The sequence below is a fragment of the Podarcis filfolensis genome, assembly GCF_964270895.1.
Source record: "Podarcis filfolensis genome assembly, chromosome: 17".
NCBI lineage: Eukaryota > Metazoa > Chordata > Lepidosauria > Squamata > Lacertidae > Podarcis > Podarcis filfolensis.
In genome coordinates this window covers 31,870,398-31,887,723 of record NC_139621.1, presented here as the reverse complement: position 1 = coordinate 31,887,723, position 17,326 = coordinate 31,870,398, and the positions used below count along the sequence as shown (strand labels likewise).

Below are 17,326 nucleotides of genomic sequence, written 5' to 3'. Positions count from 1 at the left end.
AGGAAAGACCTGCACAATTGGCCTCACCCACATAATTGTGGGGCTTTGGAAGCTGCAGCCGTGCTGTTGGCATGAACCTGTGGGAAAGCAGCTTCCACCGGGAGGCTGTAATGTCTAACGTGTGCCGTAGTCAGCCCAAACCACAGCTTGCAAATCCACTTCTAATCATGGTTCCAAACTGTGGTCTGATGCTGGCTAAGATTAGGGAAAGCACAGGTGCAGCCCTTGACTCTAATTATAGCCCCAAAACAGAAAGCATGCCCATACGAGAGGCAAGGTGGGTGTGGAAGGAGAGTGTGGGGCCCATAAGGTGCTCTAATCCCCTAACCAGTCTTACGTTTGCATCAGGCCAAAAATAAGATTGCCAACTGGAGGTTGGGATTTTTGTTTAACAGACATTCAGTCTTTCTTATGTGTCATATCAGTACAGTGGTACCTTGGGTTACATACGCTTCAGGTTACATACGCTTCAGGTTACAAACTCCGCTAACCCAGAAATAGTGCTTCAGGTTAAGAACTTTGCTTCAGGATGAGAACAGAAATTGTGCTCCGGTGGCACGGCAGCAGCAGGAGGCCCCATTAGCTAAAGTGGTGCTTCAGGTTAAGAACAGTTTCAGGTTAAGTACGGACCTCCGGAACGAATTAAGTACTTAACCCAAGGTACCACTGTACATACAGTAGTCCAAAGTGGGGATCCCATAACTGTTGAATAGTTTTATTCAAAAAAGTGACTGCATGTGCATCTTTGTCTCCCATGATCCCCTGGCCTGTCATTCCTGTCTCTGGTTAGTTCCCTGAGGCAACACTAATTGATCTTTTGTTCTGGTAATTTGTCCCTGTCACTTTTCATCCTTTTGTTAGGTCAGGCTCCTCTGTGCTGAAGAGATGACTGCAAGTGTCAAGGCACCCCTTTCCTATTCTAATAAACCCCAGATAATGTTACGGCTCTTTTTCGCCACTTTACTTGCCACAGCAGTAGACAAATCATGGTGACTTCTTCTGGGAGTCATTTGTTCATGAGAGGAACTTGAAGTATGAGTCAGTAACTCTCTCAGCTCAGCTGCTGCAAGTTCTGTGATTTAAGATGTACGTTTCAGAAATCAGGTTGGTGTGGCCGAGATCCATTAACTGCTGGCTGAGACATTTTATTGCTTGCAAAATGGATGGAATACAGAAAGGACAAGGACTCCTCTTCTGTGCCCCCCCCATTTTTTAAAAATGAAATTGTGTGGAAAGAGGAAGGGAGACCTTTCAGCCATGTAAAGGAACCAGAGGACAGTGTGAAGTATAGGGATGAATCCTGCCGTGAACCAGAGAGGCCTGGGGTACCACATTTGGCACATGGCCTGAGATTCCGCGTTCCTTGTTTACATTGTCCACATCTCACTACCAGTCTCTCTTTAAAATGGATGTGTTTATTTTGTGGTACAGCTTCCAGGTGTCCAGGTGTCCCAAAGACTGGTAAGGTCCAGTCCACAGGTGGGCAACCTAAGGCCTGTGGGCCGGATGCGGCCCAATCGCCTTCTCAATCTGGCCCGCACACGGTCCAGGAATCAGTGTGTTTTTACATGAGTAGAATGTGTCCTTTTATTTAAAATGCATCTCTGGGTTATTTGTGGGACCTGCCTGGTGTTCTTACATGAGTAGAATGTGTGCTTTTATTTAAAATGCATCTCTGGGTTATTTCTGGGGCATAGGAATTGGTTCATACTTTTTTCCCAAAATATAGTCCAGCCCACCACATGGTCTGAGGTATGGTGGACTGGCCCACAGCTGAAAAAGGTTGCTGACTCCTGGTCCAGTCCCTATGTAGGGTAGCAGTTATGCATCCCCAAAGGTGATAATTTGCATCAACCAAAAAAGAGGACATCCATTTGAGTATGAGAAGTTATAAGTGTAATATAGGTGCAAATGTAGGAGTAATTGGCAAAATTTAAACAGATGTGCAATACATCTCTCCACAGTGGGTAAGGCACCAGGTGACGTGTGTCTGCCCAGTCTGCTGTGCAGGTGTTGCTATGTGTTGATGGGGAATCTTCAGACCTTTCTTGATCTGCACAGCTCTCAAATAGAGGACACATTCAAAGAGAGGACTCTGCCTTCCTTGGAGGTTTCCAAGCAGACGTTGGATGGCCATCCGTCATGGATGCTTTAGTTGAGATTCCTACATTGCAGAGGCTTGGACTAGATGAATCTTGGGGTCCCTCCCAACTCACAATTCTATGATTCGGTAAAGTAGGACATATGGGCATCCTATACCTGTGACAAGTAGAGGAACAACAGGAGATCTTGGTGCTGTATAGCAAGTGGCAGCACAGGATTGGCTCTCTGGGATCGTACGATTCTCAAGGTCACAGAATCACAGAACTGTAGAGTTGAAAGGGACCATGAGGATCATCTGTTCCAACCCCCTGCAATGCAGGAATCTTTTACCCAATGTGGGGCTCAAACTTACAACCCTGAGATTAAGAGTCTCATGCTCTACCAACTGAGCTATCAGGAGGTCCCTTCATACCTTTATGATTCCGCTAGTGACTTTCAATGAAGCTGCCTTCTTTTGGCATAAAGGATAGCCTGTACAGTAAGGACCCATTACATGGTGACTTGAAATCTGATATTTTGCTGCATGTCCTAATTTTTTTTTTTTTGGATGATTTTCAGTGAACCTTCTTGACACAAGCATTGCTCAGAATGAGTTGGGTTGGTTGCCACATCCTCAAGAAAACGGGGTGAGTAGCCAGTTCATGTTCAGAAAGAGAACTGGAAGCAATCTACTTTTATATTGAAATGCATGGAGGGGTTTTGTGGCGGTGGTAGTGATACCTCTGGCGGTGATAGGTTGCCATTGGCTGAGGTTCTCTGATGTCAGAGAGGGGCGATGCAGGTAAAGGTCTATAGAGAATGAGAGGCAGAAGAGACAGAGGCCTTAGAAAAGATCAGATGAGCTAAGATAGCCCATTATGCTTTGCCAAAAAAAATTGGCAGACCAAAAAAAAGACATAAATTTGCATAAACTCTATGCATGATAATTTGTGCGTATATGTATTCATATGTATGCACAAATGTAGAAATAACTGCTAGAATTTAAATAGAAATGCAAAACATCTCATAATAGTGGGGAAGATGCCAGGTGACTTGGTTGCCTGTTCAGTCTGCTGACTATTGATGGGCAACTTCTCATTTTTTCCCGTTCCTGAGCTTTAAACCAGACTTAGACTGGAATGGACAGCCCTCAAATAGAGGGCACCTTCAAATATAGGACTGACTACAGTGGTACTTCGGGTTACAGACGCTTCAGGTTACATACGCTTCAGGTTACAGACTCCGCTAACCCAGAAATAGTACCTCAGGTTAAGAACTTTGCTTCAGGATGAGAACAGAAATCGTGCTCTGGTGGCGCTGCAGCAGCAGGAGGCCCCATTAGCTAAAGTGGTACCTCAGGTTAAGGACAGTTTCAGGTTAAGAACAGACCTCCAGAACGAATTAAGTTCTTAACCTGAGGTACCACTGTACTGACAGCCATTTGGGATCAAGGATTGTCCTCTGTAAAATAGGTTGTGTGGCCACCCTACGTAGGGGTCGGTTGAGAAAACAAGTCAAAGGAAGCAATGATATGTGGCTGGGACAGGAGGATTTGAAGGTCTACTGGGGAGGTGATGAAGAGAAAAGGGTGGGGGTTGACAAAGAAAGGAAAGCTGGGAGGAAATGGACAAGAGCTACGGATGTGAGGAAAGCTGAAGGTGACATTTGGACCTGAAATAACCCGTCAAATGTAGGGCTGCATGCTTTTGATGCAGAATGGTAGCTTCACTTTGTAACCAGACATCAGCCCAGCCTTATATTCCAGGCCTGAGTTTTCTACACATGGCTCTTAAAGGTAAAAGTAGGTCCAGTCATGACCGACTCTGGGGTTGCGGCGCTCATCTCACTTTATTGGCCGAGGGAGCCAGCGTACAGCTTCCGGGTCATGTGGCCAGCATGACTAAGCTGCTTCTGGCGAACCAGAGCAGCGCACGGAAACGCCGTTTACCTTCCTGCCGGAGTGGTACCTATTTATCTACTTGCACTTTGATGTGTTTTCGAACTGCTAGGTTGGCAGGAGCAGGGACTGAGCAACGGGAGCTCACCCCGTTGCGGGGATTCGAACCGCCAACCTTCTGATCAGCAAGTCCTAGGCTCTGTGGTTTAACCCACAGACATGGCTCTTACTTGGCTTTTATAGTTCATCTGTCACAGTTCCTGATCATCTCCCATTCTCAGGCTGCTCCACTTCCAACTCCACTCCCAGCTTTCTCTCTCTCTCTCCTCCTCCTCTGGACTTCTCAAGATAGCAAGACAGCTTTTCTGCACTGCAAGGACACTTCCAAATTCCTTCACTTCCCTTTTAAAGCAACTCTCTGGGCAGAAAACTAAACACATTCAAAAGTTAGCATTGCCTCAAAAATGGGAGAAAGCTCTGTCAAGGCTTTTTATTTATTTATTTAATTTTTTTTTAATTTTAGTTGCTCAACACATAACAAAAAAAGACAAATTACACCATAATAAGAATACAGTGGTGCCTCGCAAGACGAAATTAATTCGTTCCGCGAGTCTTTTCGTCTTGCGCGGTTTTTCGTCTTGCGAAGCATGGTCCGTCACAACTGCACCTCTTCAAGCGGCTTTAAGAAAAAAGGAAACAAACTCGCAAGACGTTTTCGTCTTGCGAAGCAAGCTCATAGGGAAAATCGTCTTACGAAGCAACTCAAAAAACGAAAAACTCTTTCGTCTTGCGAGTTTTTTGTCTTCCGAGGCATTCGTCTTGCGAGGTACCACTGTACCGTCAGTCACACCCTACATAAAGAATTAATATAAATTTCATAATCCATAAACTGTAAAGTCTGCGCCTCCTAGTATTGGACTCATTTGAAATAAAAAAACTAGTTTCGGGAGTACGTTCATCTTAATGATTGAAATCCTTCCCAGGAATGTTAGTCTCAATCTGCTCCAGGTTTCAAAATTCCTTTTAATTTCTAGACAAGTTTTTGTATAGTTGTCCTGGAATAAATTAATATTTTTAGGGGTGACCCAAATATTTTGCTTTCTGGCAGATCCACAATCCCGATGTTTCTTCTAATTCGATTTCTTCTTGTTTTGATAATTATTTAACTAATAATTTTGTTTCGGTAGTATTCAACTTGAAACCTGCCACCTCTCCAAAGTATTTAATCACCTCTAGCACTCTTATCAAGCTTTATTTAGGCTTTTCACTCATAATAATCAGGTCATCAGCAAAGGCTTTGAGCTTGTACGTTTTGTTGCCCAGGATGATGCCTTTGACTGATTGATCTTCCCGAATTTGATTGTTCATTACCTCCATTACCACAATGAAAATAAGGGGGGATAAGGGGTATCCTTGCCTGATTCCCTTACTAATGTTACACTCCTCCGAGATATTGCCATTAATAATTATTTTGGCCCTCTGTTCTGAGTAAATTGGTCAGGGCTTGAGGCAAAACAAGGGATGGGATGAATGAGAAGGGGATGGGGAGTTTATGTCAGGACACTGTCTGCAATCCTCACCATGTCTTCTCAGAAGTAAATCCCACACACTCCAGTAGGACTTAAGTCAGAATCAATCTAGGATTGTAGGTTTTGAGGAGAGGAGAGGAAGTGGGGAAAGCAAAGAAAAAGGGAGAGAGAGTAAGACTGAAGTGGCCTGTTTTTTTGGGGGGGGGTGCTCTTGTGGATTCACAACAAGTGAAATTGTCACCTTGAGGAAAGGTGGAAGAAGCTGGGGACCAGACACCTAGTGAAGGGTACGTACTAGGAATCTGAAGTCACAGTGCAAGCCTGGCCATGTTTACTAGGAAGCAGGGTTGTAGTTTTTTAGCAGGAACCCTTACCTTTTTAAAATTAATATTGGGGGGGAGGCTGGAACAGATAAACATATACCCAATGCCCAAGCCAAAAATCCATCTGCATCTCTCAGGTTACAGACGCTTTGTGCATGCGCAGAAGTGCCAAATCACAATCCGTGCGTGCGCAGACGCGGCGCTGCGGGTTGCGGACGCTGAGAGTTGCTTCCTGCACAGATCACGTTCGCAACCCAAGCGTCCACTGTAATCAATAAAGTTGTGGCCATTTCTAACCCAGATCATTGTCTGCTTGGGTTTATTAATCATATCTGGGCCTGCAATCTGTCTATCTATATAGCCATTGATTGATTGATTGATTGATTGATTGATGAGTTCCCCCATCCTTTTTTTCCAGGGGGGAAAAACCACTGGCTATTAGTATTTTTTATTTGTTTTGTGTTTTCTGGTTTTCTTTTTAAAGAAGCTTTGCTTTTTGTATTTTTTTATCCTTTTTGGATTCAGTGTGTGGTGGTGGGGATAGGGGGAAACACACAACCCCTTTTATGAGCAACATGTTAATTGTTCAAAGCCTTGAGTTTTTTATCTTTTTAGTTCCGAAACCTATAATATAACACCCTGGAGATGTTACACAGTTTCTGTTAAAGAGATTTTCCCAAATGAAATTTTTGAGCAGATCACAGCCTTTTTTTCTTTTCTTTTTTAAACTTTGTGGAAGACTACCTGGCTATACCTCGAACATTCTTTGGAATGCACTGTAAATCTCCATTGCCCCCCGGGGATTGTCACATACATTTCAGCTTCCCTTTTGATGTTCCTGCAACCAGCGTGCTAACCTTGAGCATTCCAAATTGCTACCACTTGCTCCCAGTTTAGTGTGGAGGGGTGTGTGTGTGTGCCCCCCAAACAGTACCAGATTTATGTATAAGCTAAACAAGCTATAGCTTAGGGCCCCACTCTCTTGGGGGACCCCAAAAAAATAAAGGAAAAAAAACTGGAGGTACATTTCCAAAATATAACATAAAAAACATATAAAATAAAACCTATATACAGCAACAGTGTTTCACTATTAATATACTTCTTCTTAATTGTATTTCAGTTCAACAATTACTTTGATAAAATACATATTTTGTTATGTGCAAATAGCTTTAGATACCTATTAGGTCCATAAATTACCATATACCGTATTTTTCGCTCTATAACACGCACCCGACCATAACACGCACGTAGTTTTTAGAGGAGGAAAATCCGTAGGCATGCCACCCGTAGGCATTCCCTCCATAACACGCACAGACATTTCCCCTTACATTTTAGGAGGAAAAAAGTGGGTGTTATGGTGCAAAAAATACGGTAGCATATATTCAACACAAAAAACAGCGACAATTTGTTGTTGACAAAGGACAGCTGGACATATACCTTGCTGCATTTAAAGATTTTCAGAGAATTCTATATTGTCTATTGCGTATATACATGGTCATCGTGTTGCCTAGACATTGCTGCCAAGGAAGGAAGTCGGCAGCAGCAGCAGCCATGGAGAGGCAACGGAATACTCCCTCACAGCTGCCACTGCTGCCACCACTGTCACTCAGGGCAATCACAGGCTCATGCACATATCCAAGCTCTACAACAGTGGTGCTGGCGGAGAAAACAGGGGCATTCTGGGATCAAATCAGAAGCTGGGGTGGCTTTTGTAATCCTGGGACTGTCTCTGGAAAATAGGGACACCTGGAGAGTATTCTAGTTTATTGAGTTAGGGAGCAGGCAGCAGTTTAGGCCTAGAAGAACCATAGGCCTCACTCTACCATGTTATAACCAACTTTGGGTCTTCAATGTGTCTAATCACGACGATATTTTATACATCAAAATACTATTTTATACATCAAGATGATTACAGAACAGAAAATGGGGCGGTTGTAATCCCCAAAGGCCTGGTGGAATGTACAAAGTTTCATCAGATTTCTGAAGTCCAGAAAGGAGCTAGCAAGGCATGTTTCAACAGAGCAAGTTTTCTACCTGTGGTGCCACCCCAGTGAAGGCCCTGCTCCTTGTAGGTGTCAGTTTTGCTTTAGTCACAAACCACACTTGGTACAGAGCTTTATTAAAGGTAAAGGACCCCTGACTATTAGGTCCAGTCGTGGCCGACTCTGAGGTTTCGGCGCTCATCTCGCTTTATTGGCCGAGGGAGCCGGCGTACAGCTTCCGGGTCATGTGGCCAGCATGACTAAGCCGCTTCTGGCAAACCAGAGCAGCGCACGGAAATGTCGTTTACCTTCCCGCCGGAGCGGTACCTATTTATCTACTTGCACTGGCATGCTTTCGAACTGCTAGGTTGGCAGGTTTTCTTTTATGGCAGAGCTTTATTAGATGACTTAAATTCAGCAGGTTCATATCAGAGGAAGTATTCCCTAAGGTGTCCTAGTCCCCAAATTATGTAAGAATTTTTTAACACAAGCAACATCTTGAATTTAGCCTTCAGAGCGATGGGCGGGCAATGGAGTAGTTCTCTCAGCTAGGCCACTCTTGACAGTGGCAAGGCTTTCTCATGTATGCTTCATAGCGCTATGATGAATCAACATTAAGCATTATTTTGCAACAGGGTGCGACTGACAGCCAATGTGGTTCCTGGTGCATTAGGGTCACTATCTAGCCATTCTTGTAATTACTGGCTATTGTAGCCAGGCAACCATCTCAACAAACATTGCTCAATATGCTTCTTTGCCCCGTTATTCTAGCTGGCTCTGAAGCCTCAGGCATGCCCCAATCGCAAATTTTGTCAATTATTTCCTTGCAGACAAAGAGAAAGAGTCCATGGCCTGACGTTAGCCTTTGATATTTGTGTGCCTGTTTACACGTCGTCGACTGGCCTTGGCGTGAGTAAAGGGTAAAGGCTATGGCTCTTGTAATCTGGAGCTGCCGTTTCAGGGGGAAAAGAGGAAGGGCAACTGTGACCATCTGGTGCCACCCTGAAAGGAGCAAAGCCATACGGTCAGAGGGAGGAACTGACCATTGGACTGGGTCAGCCCTCAAAGAGGAGACACCTTCAAACCCAGGGCTAACCTCTGTAAAGGAGGATGCATTGCCACCCTAAAAGCCTGCGATATTCTTCTGAGCTGTGGGCTCTCCCCTGTGTATAGTTAGGCTTCCTAGATGTGAGTATAAATATATCGAGGAAAACAGAGAGTTTTTAAAATGACTCAAAGATGCTTGCGGTTAAAACATGAAAATGAACGTGCTGTGAAATGTTGCCAGAAAAATCTGAATGTAATCAATTCTCACTGAGATGGTAAACCTCTTGGCACCTCTCTCGTAATTTAGCAATCACCAAGAGTGAGCGGTTGGGAAAGAGATCAGGGAAGTGGCAAGGGCCCACCCATTTACATGCACATTTCTTGTTAGCTAGCTAATTCTCAGAAATGGTAATAGATACTGGGTAAAGGTGAACTCAGTAAAGTTTCCCTAATGAGATATTGTAGCTGGATTTTGCTCCAAAATGGCCAAAATTCAGGGTTTGACCGAAAGTTTCAGGGTTGTTGTTTTCTGCTTCTTTTGGGTTCTCCAGGAAAAGTAGCTAAATCTCAGGGTAAGAAGGTGGGTGCAAAAAGGCAAATTGTTTTCTGCAGGATTTCCTCTCAGCCTTCTCTTCCAATGCTTAAAAAAAAACGAACCACTTTCTTTTTACAACAGGTTTTATTTTTATTTTTTAGTGTTGGTTTTGTTTTTGTGTGTGTGTGTTTTTTGCTCTTTTTCTGTGGAAAAGAGCAATAGCAAAGAGAACACTACTAAAACCGGCATAGGCAATGTATCTGGGCACACATGAGGAATAGAGAGGGAATGAATCCGCACTGGAGATAAGAGAGAAGATGCTTGAAATCTGTATTTTTAAAAAATAATAGTCACGAAGTGCCTCCAGGCTCCGCCCACCATGCTGCAAAGTAAGGTTCCACATGCATGGAAGGGAGGCAGAATAGCAGTGCAGATTTTGTTTGGTTTATTTTCTGAAATGAAAGAAAACTTTTATTTAAGACAAGTTCTGTTCATGATTAGGAGTTCTATGCACCATTTGCTGCTCCACCTTGGGCAGCAAAATCTCTCTTGGGCTGGCCTTGATACTTGGCAAACCCTATTCATGCTCAATACCTATTACTCTGGGATGTGGGTGGCGCTGTGGGTTAAACCACAGAGCCTAGGACTTGCTGATCAGAAGGTCGACGGTTCAAATCCCCCGCGATGGGGTGAGCTCCCATTGCTCGGTCCCAGCTCCTGCCCACCTAGCAGTTCGAAAGCACATCAAAGTGCAAGTAGATAAATAGGAATCGCTCCGGCGGGAAGGTAAACGGTGTTTCCGTGCACTGTTCTGGTTCGCCAGAAGCGGCTTAGTCATGCTGGCCACATGACTCGGAAGCTGTACACCAGCTCCCTCGGCCAATAAAGCGAGATGAGTGCCGCAACCCCAGAGTCGGCCACGGCTGGACCTAATGGTCAGGGGTCCCTTTACCTTTACCTTACCTATTACTCCAGACATTTCTGGCTGGGGGGAATGTTCCTCAAGAGATCTTTGCTTTGTTATGGTGTGTCTGCTTTGTGTTGAAGTTTTCTCAGCCTTCTCCTGCAGATTGGGGCTTGTCTGGTTTAACTGAGTTGTGTAGACCTCAGAGTGTGCAGCAGGTTTTTCATTCCTTCTTCTGGTTCAGTTAGGTAAAATCTTTCAAAAAGCCCAGGGAGCTCAGCTGCTTAGGATCTGATTTAGGATGTGTGTTTGTTTGATTTGTATTTAGTATATTTGTTGGTGGAACAGTTCCACAGAGTGCTCCATATTTGGGGATATCTGGTTATGCTTATGCACGTGACGTCATTTTGTGTTTCTGCGCATGCGCGAGCGCCTAAACCTGGAAGTAACCCGTTCCGGTACTTCCGGGTTCAGCACGGTCTGCTACCCGAAAATGTGCAATCCGCAGCGTTTGTAACCTGAGGTATGACTGTACTCTATATCCTCCACTGAGGCATAAAGCACAGGATCCAACAAAACGAATCTCTAAATGCATGAGAGCAGAGTTCTCATAATATTACATTGGTTAATACTTTCCTTGCTTTTGTACTATGCTTGGCTAACATACAAACTTGTAACTGAAATAATTTTTTGTGGTTTTATTTGTTGTTTGTAATGTTTAATAAAACAACAAAAATTGTGTAAAAGAAGGAGAAAGAAATATGTTCAGATGCTACTGACACACATCAATAACTATGGATTTATATTTACGTGTTTCTTAGGGTCAGTCACCTGAAAAAGCTAATTACAACTTTAGAACCACTCCATTTAACCGATAACCGTATCCATTAATTATGCTGCTAATTAATTTTATGGAGCAATGTGTATTTTAAAAGGACATTTTCTGTGGAAACATATAGCAGCAGAAAATGTTCTGGGAAATTTCTGCCCCGCCTTACTTGATGGGGTGGATTTAATTACATCTGTCTTATAATTCTCATGTTCAGTCACCAACCATTTCTCAAATGCAGTTCGGAATATGGCTTAAATTCATCCGAAATGTTAAATCTGCAACGCGTTTCCAGCATTTTGTGTTGCGTTCGGTGCCAAATTCACAGCTCAGAAAATCTGCTTTTTTATACTCCTTCCAAAGATTTCCATGTTTACTGTTTCAAAATTAAAATGCTCCCGAAACAGAAATGCTTACTGCTGAAAAACAAACTAATTATACGTTGAAGAATACAAACGGAGAAGTAGGCATAGGAATAATTGTTATGTTAAGTATCACAAAAAAAAATCAGGTAGACCAACAAGAAACCACTAGCGGGGGAGTGCCCTTGTTTTTTGGGTCCTGACTGTGGGTTTCCCACAGGAATCTGGTTGGCCACTGTGAGAACAGGATGCTGGACGAGATAAGCCATTGGCCTGATCCAGCTCTTCTTATGTTCTTATCTTTTACAGTAGGTTGAATAAGATGTATTTTCAATATGAGAGACAAATGGATATCACTTAGATTTATCAGGTATGGCAATCCTCCTACATGAGAGCAGGATTTTATGGATGAGTTTTTCCTCACTGCTCTCCAAGCCATAGCCTCAAGTAACAAGCAGCTATTGTTGCATAGCTTTCTGTTGTTGTTGTTGCTGCTGCTGCTGCTGCTAACTAATTAAATTTATATACAGTCATACCTTGGAAGTCGAACGGTATCTGTTCCAGAAGTCCGTTTGACTTCCAAAACGTTCGGAAACCAAAGTACGGCTCCTGCAGCCAATCAAAAGCTGCGTAAACCCCATCGGATGTTCGGCTTCCCAAAATAGTTTGCAAACCGGAACAGTCACTTCCGGGTTTGTGGCGTTCGGGAGCCAAAACGATAGAAAACTAAGCTGTTTGAAAACCAAAGTACAGCTCTACTGCCTTCATCCAAATATCTCAGGTTGGTTCACAAGATCAAATTTTTCCAGTGTGCTTTCAGTTTTCCAGTATTAAACCAGCACTGAGTGTACTTCACTAACCAAAGAAATAGTTCCATCTTTATGTGACTGAAAAAGACAAGATCTGATGGCACTAAGGCCATAATACAGAACTCCCTTATATGGAGGGATGGGGGGGCAGAACCGAGCTATCTGTGATGTGACTGATCAGTTAGTTAAGTATTTTTATTTATTTACTTGATTTAGGGGGGCAGCTGCCTGCCTGGCTATGGTCATGTTCCCTTATGTGAAATAGTGTAGCAGGAGTTGCAGCCCCTCCAGAGGCTTATAGAGAGTAAATATATATAAAATTCCTAATTATAAAGTATTACATGCAAATCTCCTTCTGGGTCGCATTAAAGGGACCTTCCAACTCCTCAATTCTATGGTTCTATCTATGCATATACATTAACCTCTGTAAGCTGCTGAAGCGGTTGCAATACCTCCTGGCACGCTATTTCACATATAGTGGATCTATTTTATCACCTCTGTGATCTAGGACCTCAAAAGTGGCTTCTTTGATCTTAGCTAAGTTTGCTCTAATGGAGCGGTGGCAATCAAGTTTCACGTCCCACTGAGATTTGAGGCTGGTGGTGTTCTTGATAAGTAGTCAGACTGGCCACCTGATGCTGTGGAAAGGAATTTAATGCAGATGTTTCCCTTGGGTGGCAATGAACTCTGTGACCCTTTGAACACCGTTTTCACAGTCATTGCTCAATAGCGGCGCTCGCCCAAAGCAGCACATTATGGTGTAGGGATTTTAGCAAGGAGTTTATGTTTTTTGTGGACACAGGGTACATCTCCTGCCCTCATTATCAGATAGTCTTAAGTGTCGGCCTTGGATTGCTTATCTAAAAGTGTATTGTACACAAGGCTTAAAGGTCCTCTGAGCCTCTGCTCATGGTTGGTGTGGAACAGAAGGTGGAACCGAGGCATCTGTATTGCAAATGTCTATTTTGTACAATGCAGGTTTTATTCCTGTTGGGTGCAGGCTCCAGGTATGGAAGACCCTTGGGCAGTAATAAAACACCTTTCCTGGGCACCCCTCCTTCAGTTAGTCCTCCCTCAGTGAGTCTACCTCTTCACCACCATTGTCACCAACTACTGCAGCTCCTTTTCCTCATGATTGCTACTATCCACTTGCTTAAAGGTAAAGGTAAAGGGACCCCTGACCATTACGTCCAGTCGTGATCGACTCTGGGGTTGCGGCGCTCATCTCGCTTTATTGGCCAAGGGAGCCAGCATACAGCTTCCGGGTCATGTGCCAGCATGACTAAGCCGCTTCTGGCAAACCAGAGCAGCGCACAGAAATGCCATTTACCTTCCCGCCAGAGTGCTACCTATTTATCTACTTGCACATGACGTGCTTTCGAACTGCTAGGTTGGCAGGAGCAAGGACCAAGCAACGGGAGCTCACCCCGTCGTGGGGATTCGAACCACCAACCTTCTGCTCGGCAAGTCCTAGGCTCTGTGGTTTAACCCACAGCGCCACCCACTTGCTTGCTTGAGCAAACTGGCATTGGCAATGGCATCTACTGCTCCTTCTTGTTGTTGTTGTAGGTGTTGGGATGCAACTCAGCTTGTACTGAAGACTTGTGGGTCTGCATTGGATAAAGTAGCATGAGAGAGGAACTTCCCTAGACTGTCCTTTAACCTGTGCTGACCTTGCTTCAGGTGCCTAGGCTGATACTTTCAGAGTTGCATATTTCCTTCTTCCTCCTAGCCTTGGGAGAAGATACATCTCTCTGTGTGTCTTCTGCTGATACCAAAGGGCAGGCATGGCTCATTGTTAGAACTAGGAACCTTCCTATCAAATATGTCTTACCTTTAATAAAGTTAGCATTTTTATTTTCCTGAATGCAGAGTCTCAGCTATGGCCAGGGGCTAGGTGTGATTATCCAGCAACCATTCAGTACTCAGTTCAAATCCCATTTTTAGGCCTATTTTTTTTATACTTATCAAAATATATACAAAAGTTTATACCCAATACAGAGTATTTTTTTATACTACACTTTTAAAATCTAATCTAAAAAAAGAGCAAAAGAAAAGAGAAGGGGAAAGAAAAAGAATAAAGAGAAAGAAATGGGAAAAGATAAAAATACTCCCAGTTCTCTGTCAGCCAAATATAGTACCACTCATTAACATCCAACCATTCCATTTTCTATAAGCCAATATTTTTTCCGTCTTCAAATCCCTTTCACGCAAAAAGTCCATAAGAAGATTCCAATCCTTTAAAAAATGACAATAATTGTTTTTCTCCAATTAAACACATTAACTTTGCCATCTCAGCTAAGTCTAATAATTTTATCAGCCATTCCTCCATAGTAGGACTGTATCTTTCCATCTTTGTGCACATAACAATCTCACCGCAATTCAGACTCCAAGCTTACATGTTAAGCTGTGCATAAGTTCCAAGACTTCTCACCACCAGCATTGACTGACCCTGAGCAAGCGGTGCGTGATCAAGTAGGCTGCAGTGATGAAGGGGAGGAATGGGTCCTGGAGGGGTCTTGTAAATGGGCCCCCTTCTTTGGTGCTGGCCCTGTTTTGAGTTGTAGCACATGGGGGGGTGAAACTCTGAAGCTGCTGCCTACCAGGGGGGAAGCGAAGCAGTATTGGGGTCATGGTTGCATGGCTGTACTGATGGAAGTGCCAGATTAGCAGGGGCGCAGTTGTCAGTGCAACTGCTGAGCCTCAACTTTGCTGCCACCCTGCCCCAGCTTAGGTCCAGATAAGTCAGAGTGACATGGGTGTCGGGATGGTGGTTCTGCAATCTTAGGCTTTTAGGCAAGGCCTGCAAGCACACTCTTGCAACTAGCACTACGTGTTCAGTCCTTGTTAGCTAGGCTGCCCGAAGCCTTTGCTTCCTCAGAAACTTCTGGTCCTCCCTTTGAATTGCAATGGGAACCTTTTGGGAGAATGTAATAAGAGCCTGATGGCTCTGGCCAGTTGAGTCCAGCACCCTGTTCCTACAGTGGCCAACCAGATGGGAACTGCTCCTGCCGTTTCCAGCAACTGGTATTCCTTTGACAGTAGAAGGTTCTTGTTCCTGCCTTCTCAGCTTTTGCCAGGGCTTACTGGTTACCTATCAGCTGGGTTCCTAGGCCCTGGCTCCTGCAGTCACCCAACTCCTCTATCTCAGCTGGACCCACATAAACCTCCTTTGGTACCTGGGACATGAAGACACAAGGGTTGCCAGATTCCAACCTAGAGATAGTGCCCATTCCTTTAAGAATTCATGGGGAACAGGTGTGGATTCAGCCGTTGTACCCGACTGATCTTCCACTAGTCACTTCTTCTCAATCTGCTGCTTTCAGGGAAGCAGGAATCCTGACTGCTACATTAGGGAAGGTGAAAGAGGGTGAAGGGACTGGAGACTCAATGAATGCATTCTCTTTCACTGCTTTCAGACATTTCAAACAGGCAGGCAGGATCTCTGTATCCCAGTCTGTCAACCCTGCCAGGGAGAGTGGTATTACCAAGCCTTGTATAGGCAGAGGAGGCCCTTCTGGTACTTTCACCACCTTCAGAAGTTGGCTTGGAGGGGTGGCACCCAGGACAGGGCATTATTTATGGCAGCCACTAAGCTGTGGAAATCCCTCCCCACAGAGGGAAAATCAGGCACGTTCATTGTGTAGGTTTAGTCATATGCTGATGACACACCTCTACCTTGACTCTTGATATTTGATATATATGTTTTTAGGACGCACCCTGTTCTTTCGATTGTATATTGTTTAAACTATTTTAATACTGTATGTTTACATTGATGTAACCCACCCTTCTTAAGGGGGAGGGTGGGAAAGAAATCTCATAAATAATAGTAATCCCTACTGGTTCAACTGGGGGTGTCAGAAGTTGTACCAGGACCATATATAGGCAAAGTACATACAACTGAGACGCAGCTCTTGCCAATGTAACCAAGTATGAGAACACCTGGTACTTTAGCAGGGTTGCACTTTAATATATCATTGTTTTCCCTGAAGTCAGCGATCCACAGAGACAGATTTGGCTTTTCTCCTTCCAACGTTAGTTCTTAGCAGTTATCACTAATGTTGTTTCTTAATAAATGTTCATCTGGTTTACAAGTTGTTCTGCATAAACTGGTGGAAAGCATGATTAAAGGTAAATTATCAAGGACGAATCTTGCAATAGAAAAACCAACAAAGCTTCTGGAAAGCCTGACTGACCTTTTACAATTCTATGAAAGTGTCATTAACCACATGGACACAGTGATCCTGTAGAAATTGTCTACTTGGACTTTCAAAAAGCTTCGGCTAAAATTCCTCAGCAAAGACTCCTGCGTAAACTTAGCAGCCATGGGTTAAGAGGACAGGTCCTCTTGTGGATTGGTAACAGATGCTAGAACAGGAAGCAGAAAGTGGGAATAAGTGCCCATTCTCACAATGGAGAGATATAAAAAGTGAGGCCCCATGGGACCTGTGTTTTCTAATTTGCTCATAAATTATCTGGATTTAATAATGTGCAGTGAAGTGCCTAACTTTACTGATGACACCAAATTATTTAGAGTAGTAAAAACAAAACAAAAAAGGATTGTGAAAGAATAGCTCAAAATATCTTTTTTGTGGATGGGTGGGCATTAAAATTGCAGTTGTGGTTCAGTGTAAAGAAATGTATACTGATGCATGTTGGAACAAAAAAATCTTAACTCCACATGTTCACCAATGGTATCTGAGTTGGTGGTAAGGATATCCCAGGACATACAATGGTACCTCAGGTTACATACGCTTCAGGTTACATACGCTTCAGGTTACAGACTCCGCAAACCCAGAAATAGTGCTTCAGGCTAAGAACTTTGCTTCAGGATGAGAACAGAAATCAGGCTCTGGCGGTGCAGCAGCAGCAGGAGGCCCCATTGGCTAAAGTGGTGCTTCAGGTTAAGAACAGCTTCAGGTTAAGAACGGACCTCCGGAATGAATTAAGTACTTAACCCGAGGTACCACTGTATGAAGGAATTGTAATGTGAACAGAGGCCGCCACACTAAGAGACACATGTGCAG

General features: G+C 43.8%; 1 protein-coding gene across 2 annotated transcripts in view; it reads left to right on the top strand.

Annotated features, from left to right (window-relative positions):
- The window catches only part of EPHA1 (EPH receptor A1), a 79,837-nt gene that overhangs the window by 9,673 nt on the left and 52,838 nt on the right, over positions 1-17,326 (top strand). For both annotated transcript variants that reach the window (XM_083593031.1, XM_083593030.1), the window contains exon 2: positions 2,662-2,729. Coding sequence is in view for 1 of the 2 variants with exons in the window: in XM_083593030.1 (XP_083449156.1) it covers positions 2,662-2,729 (68 nt within the window). In the remaining variant the exon portion in view is untranslated. The remainder of the gene's footprint in view (positions 1-2,661; positions 2,730-17,326) is intronic.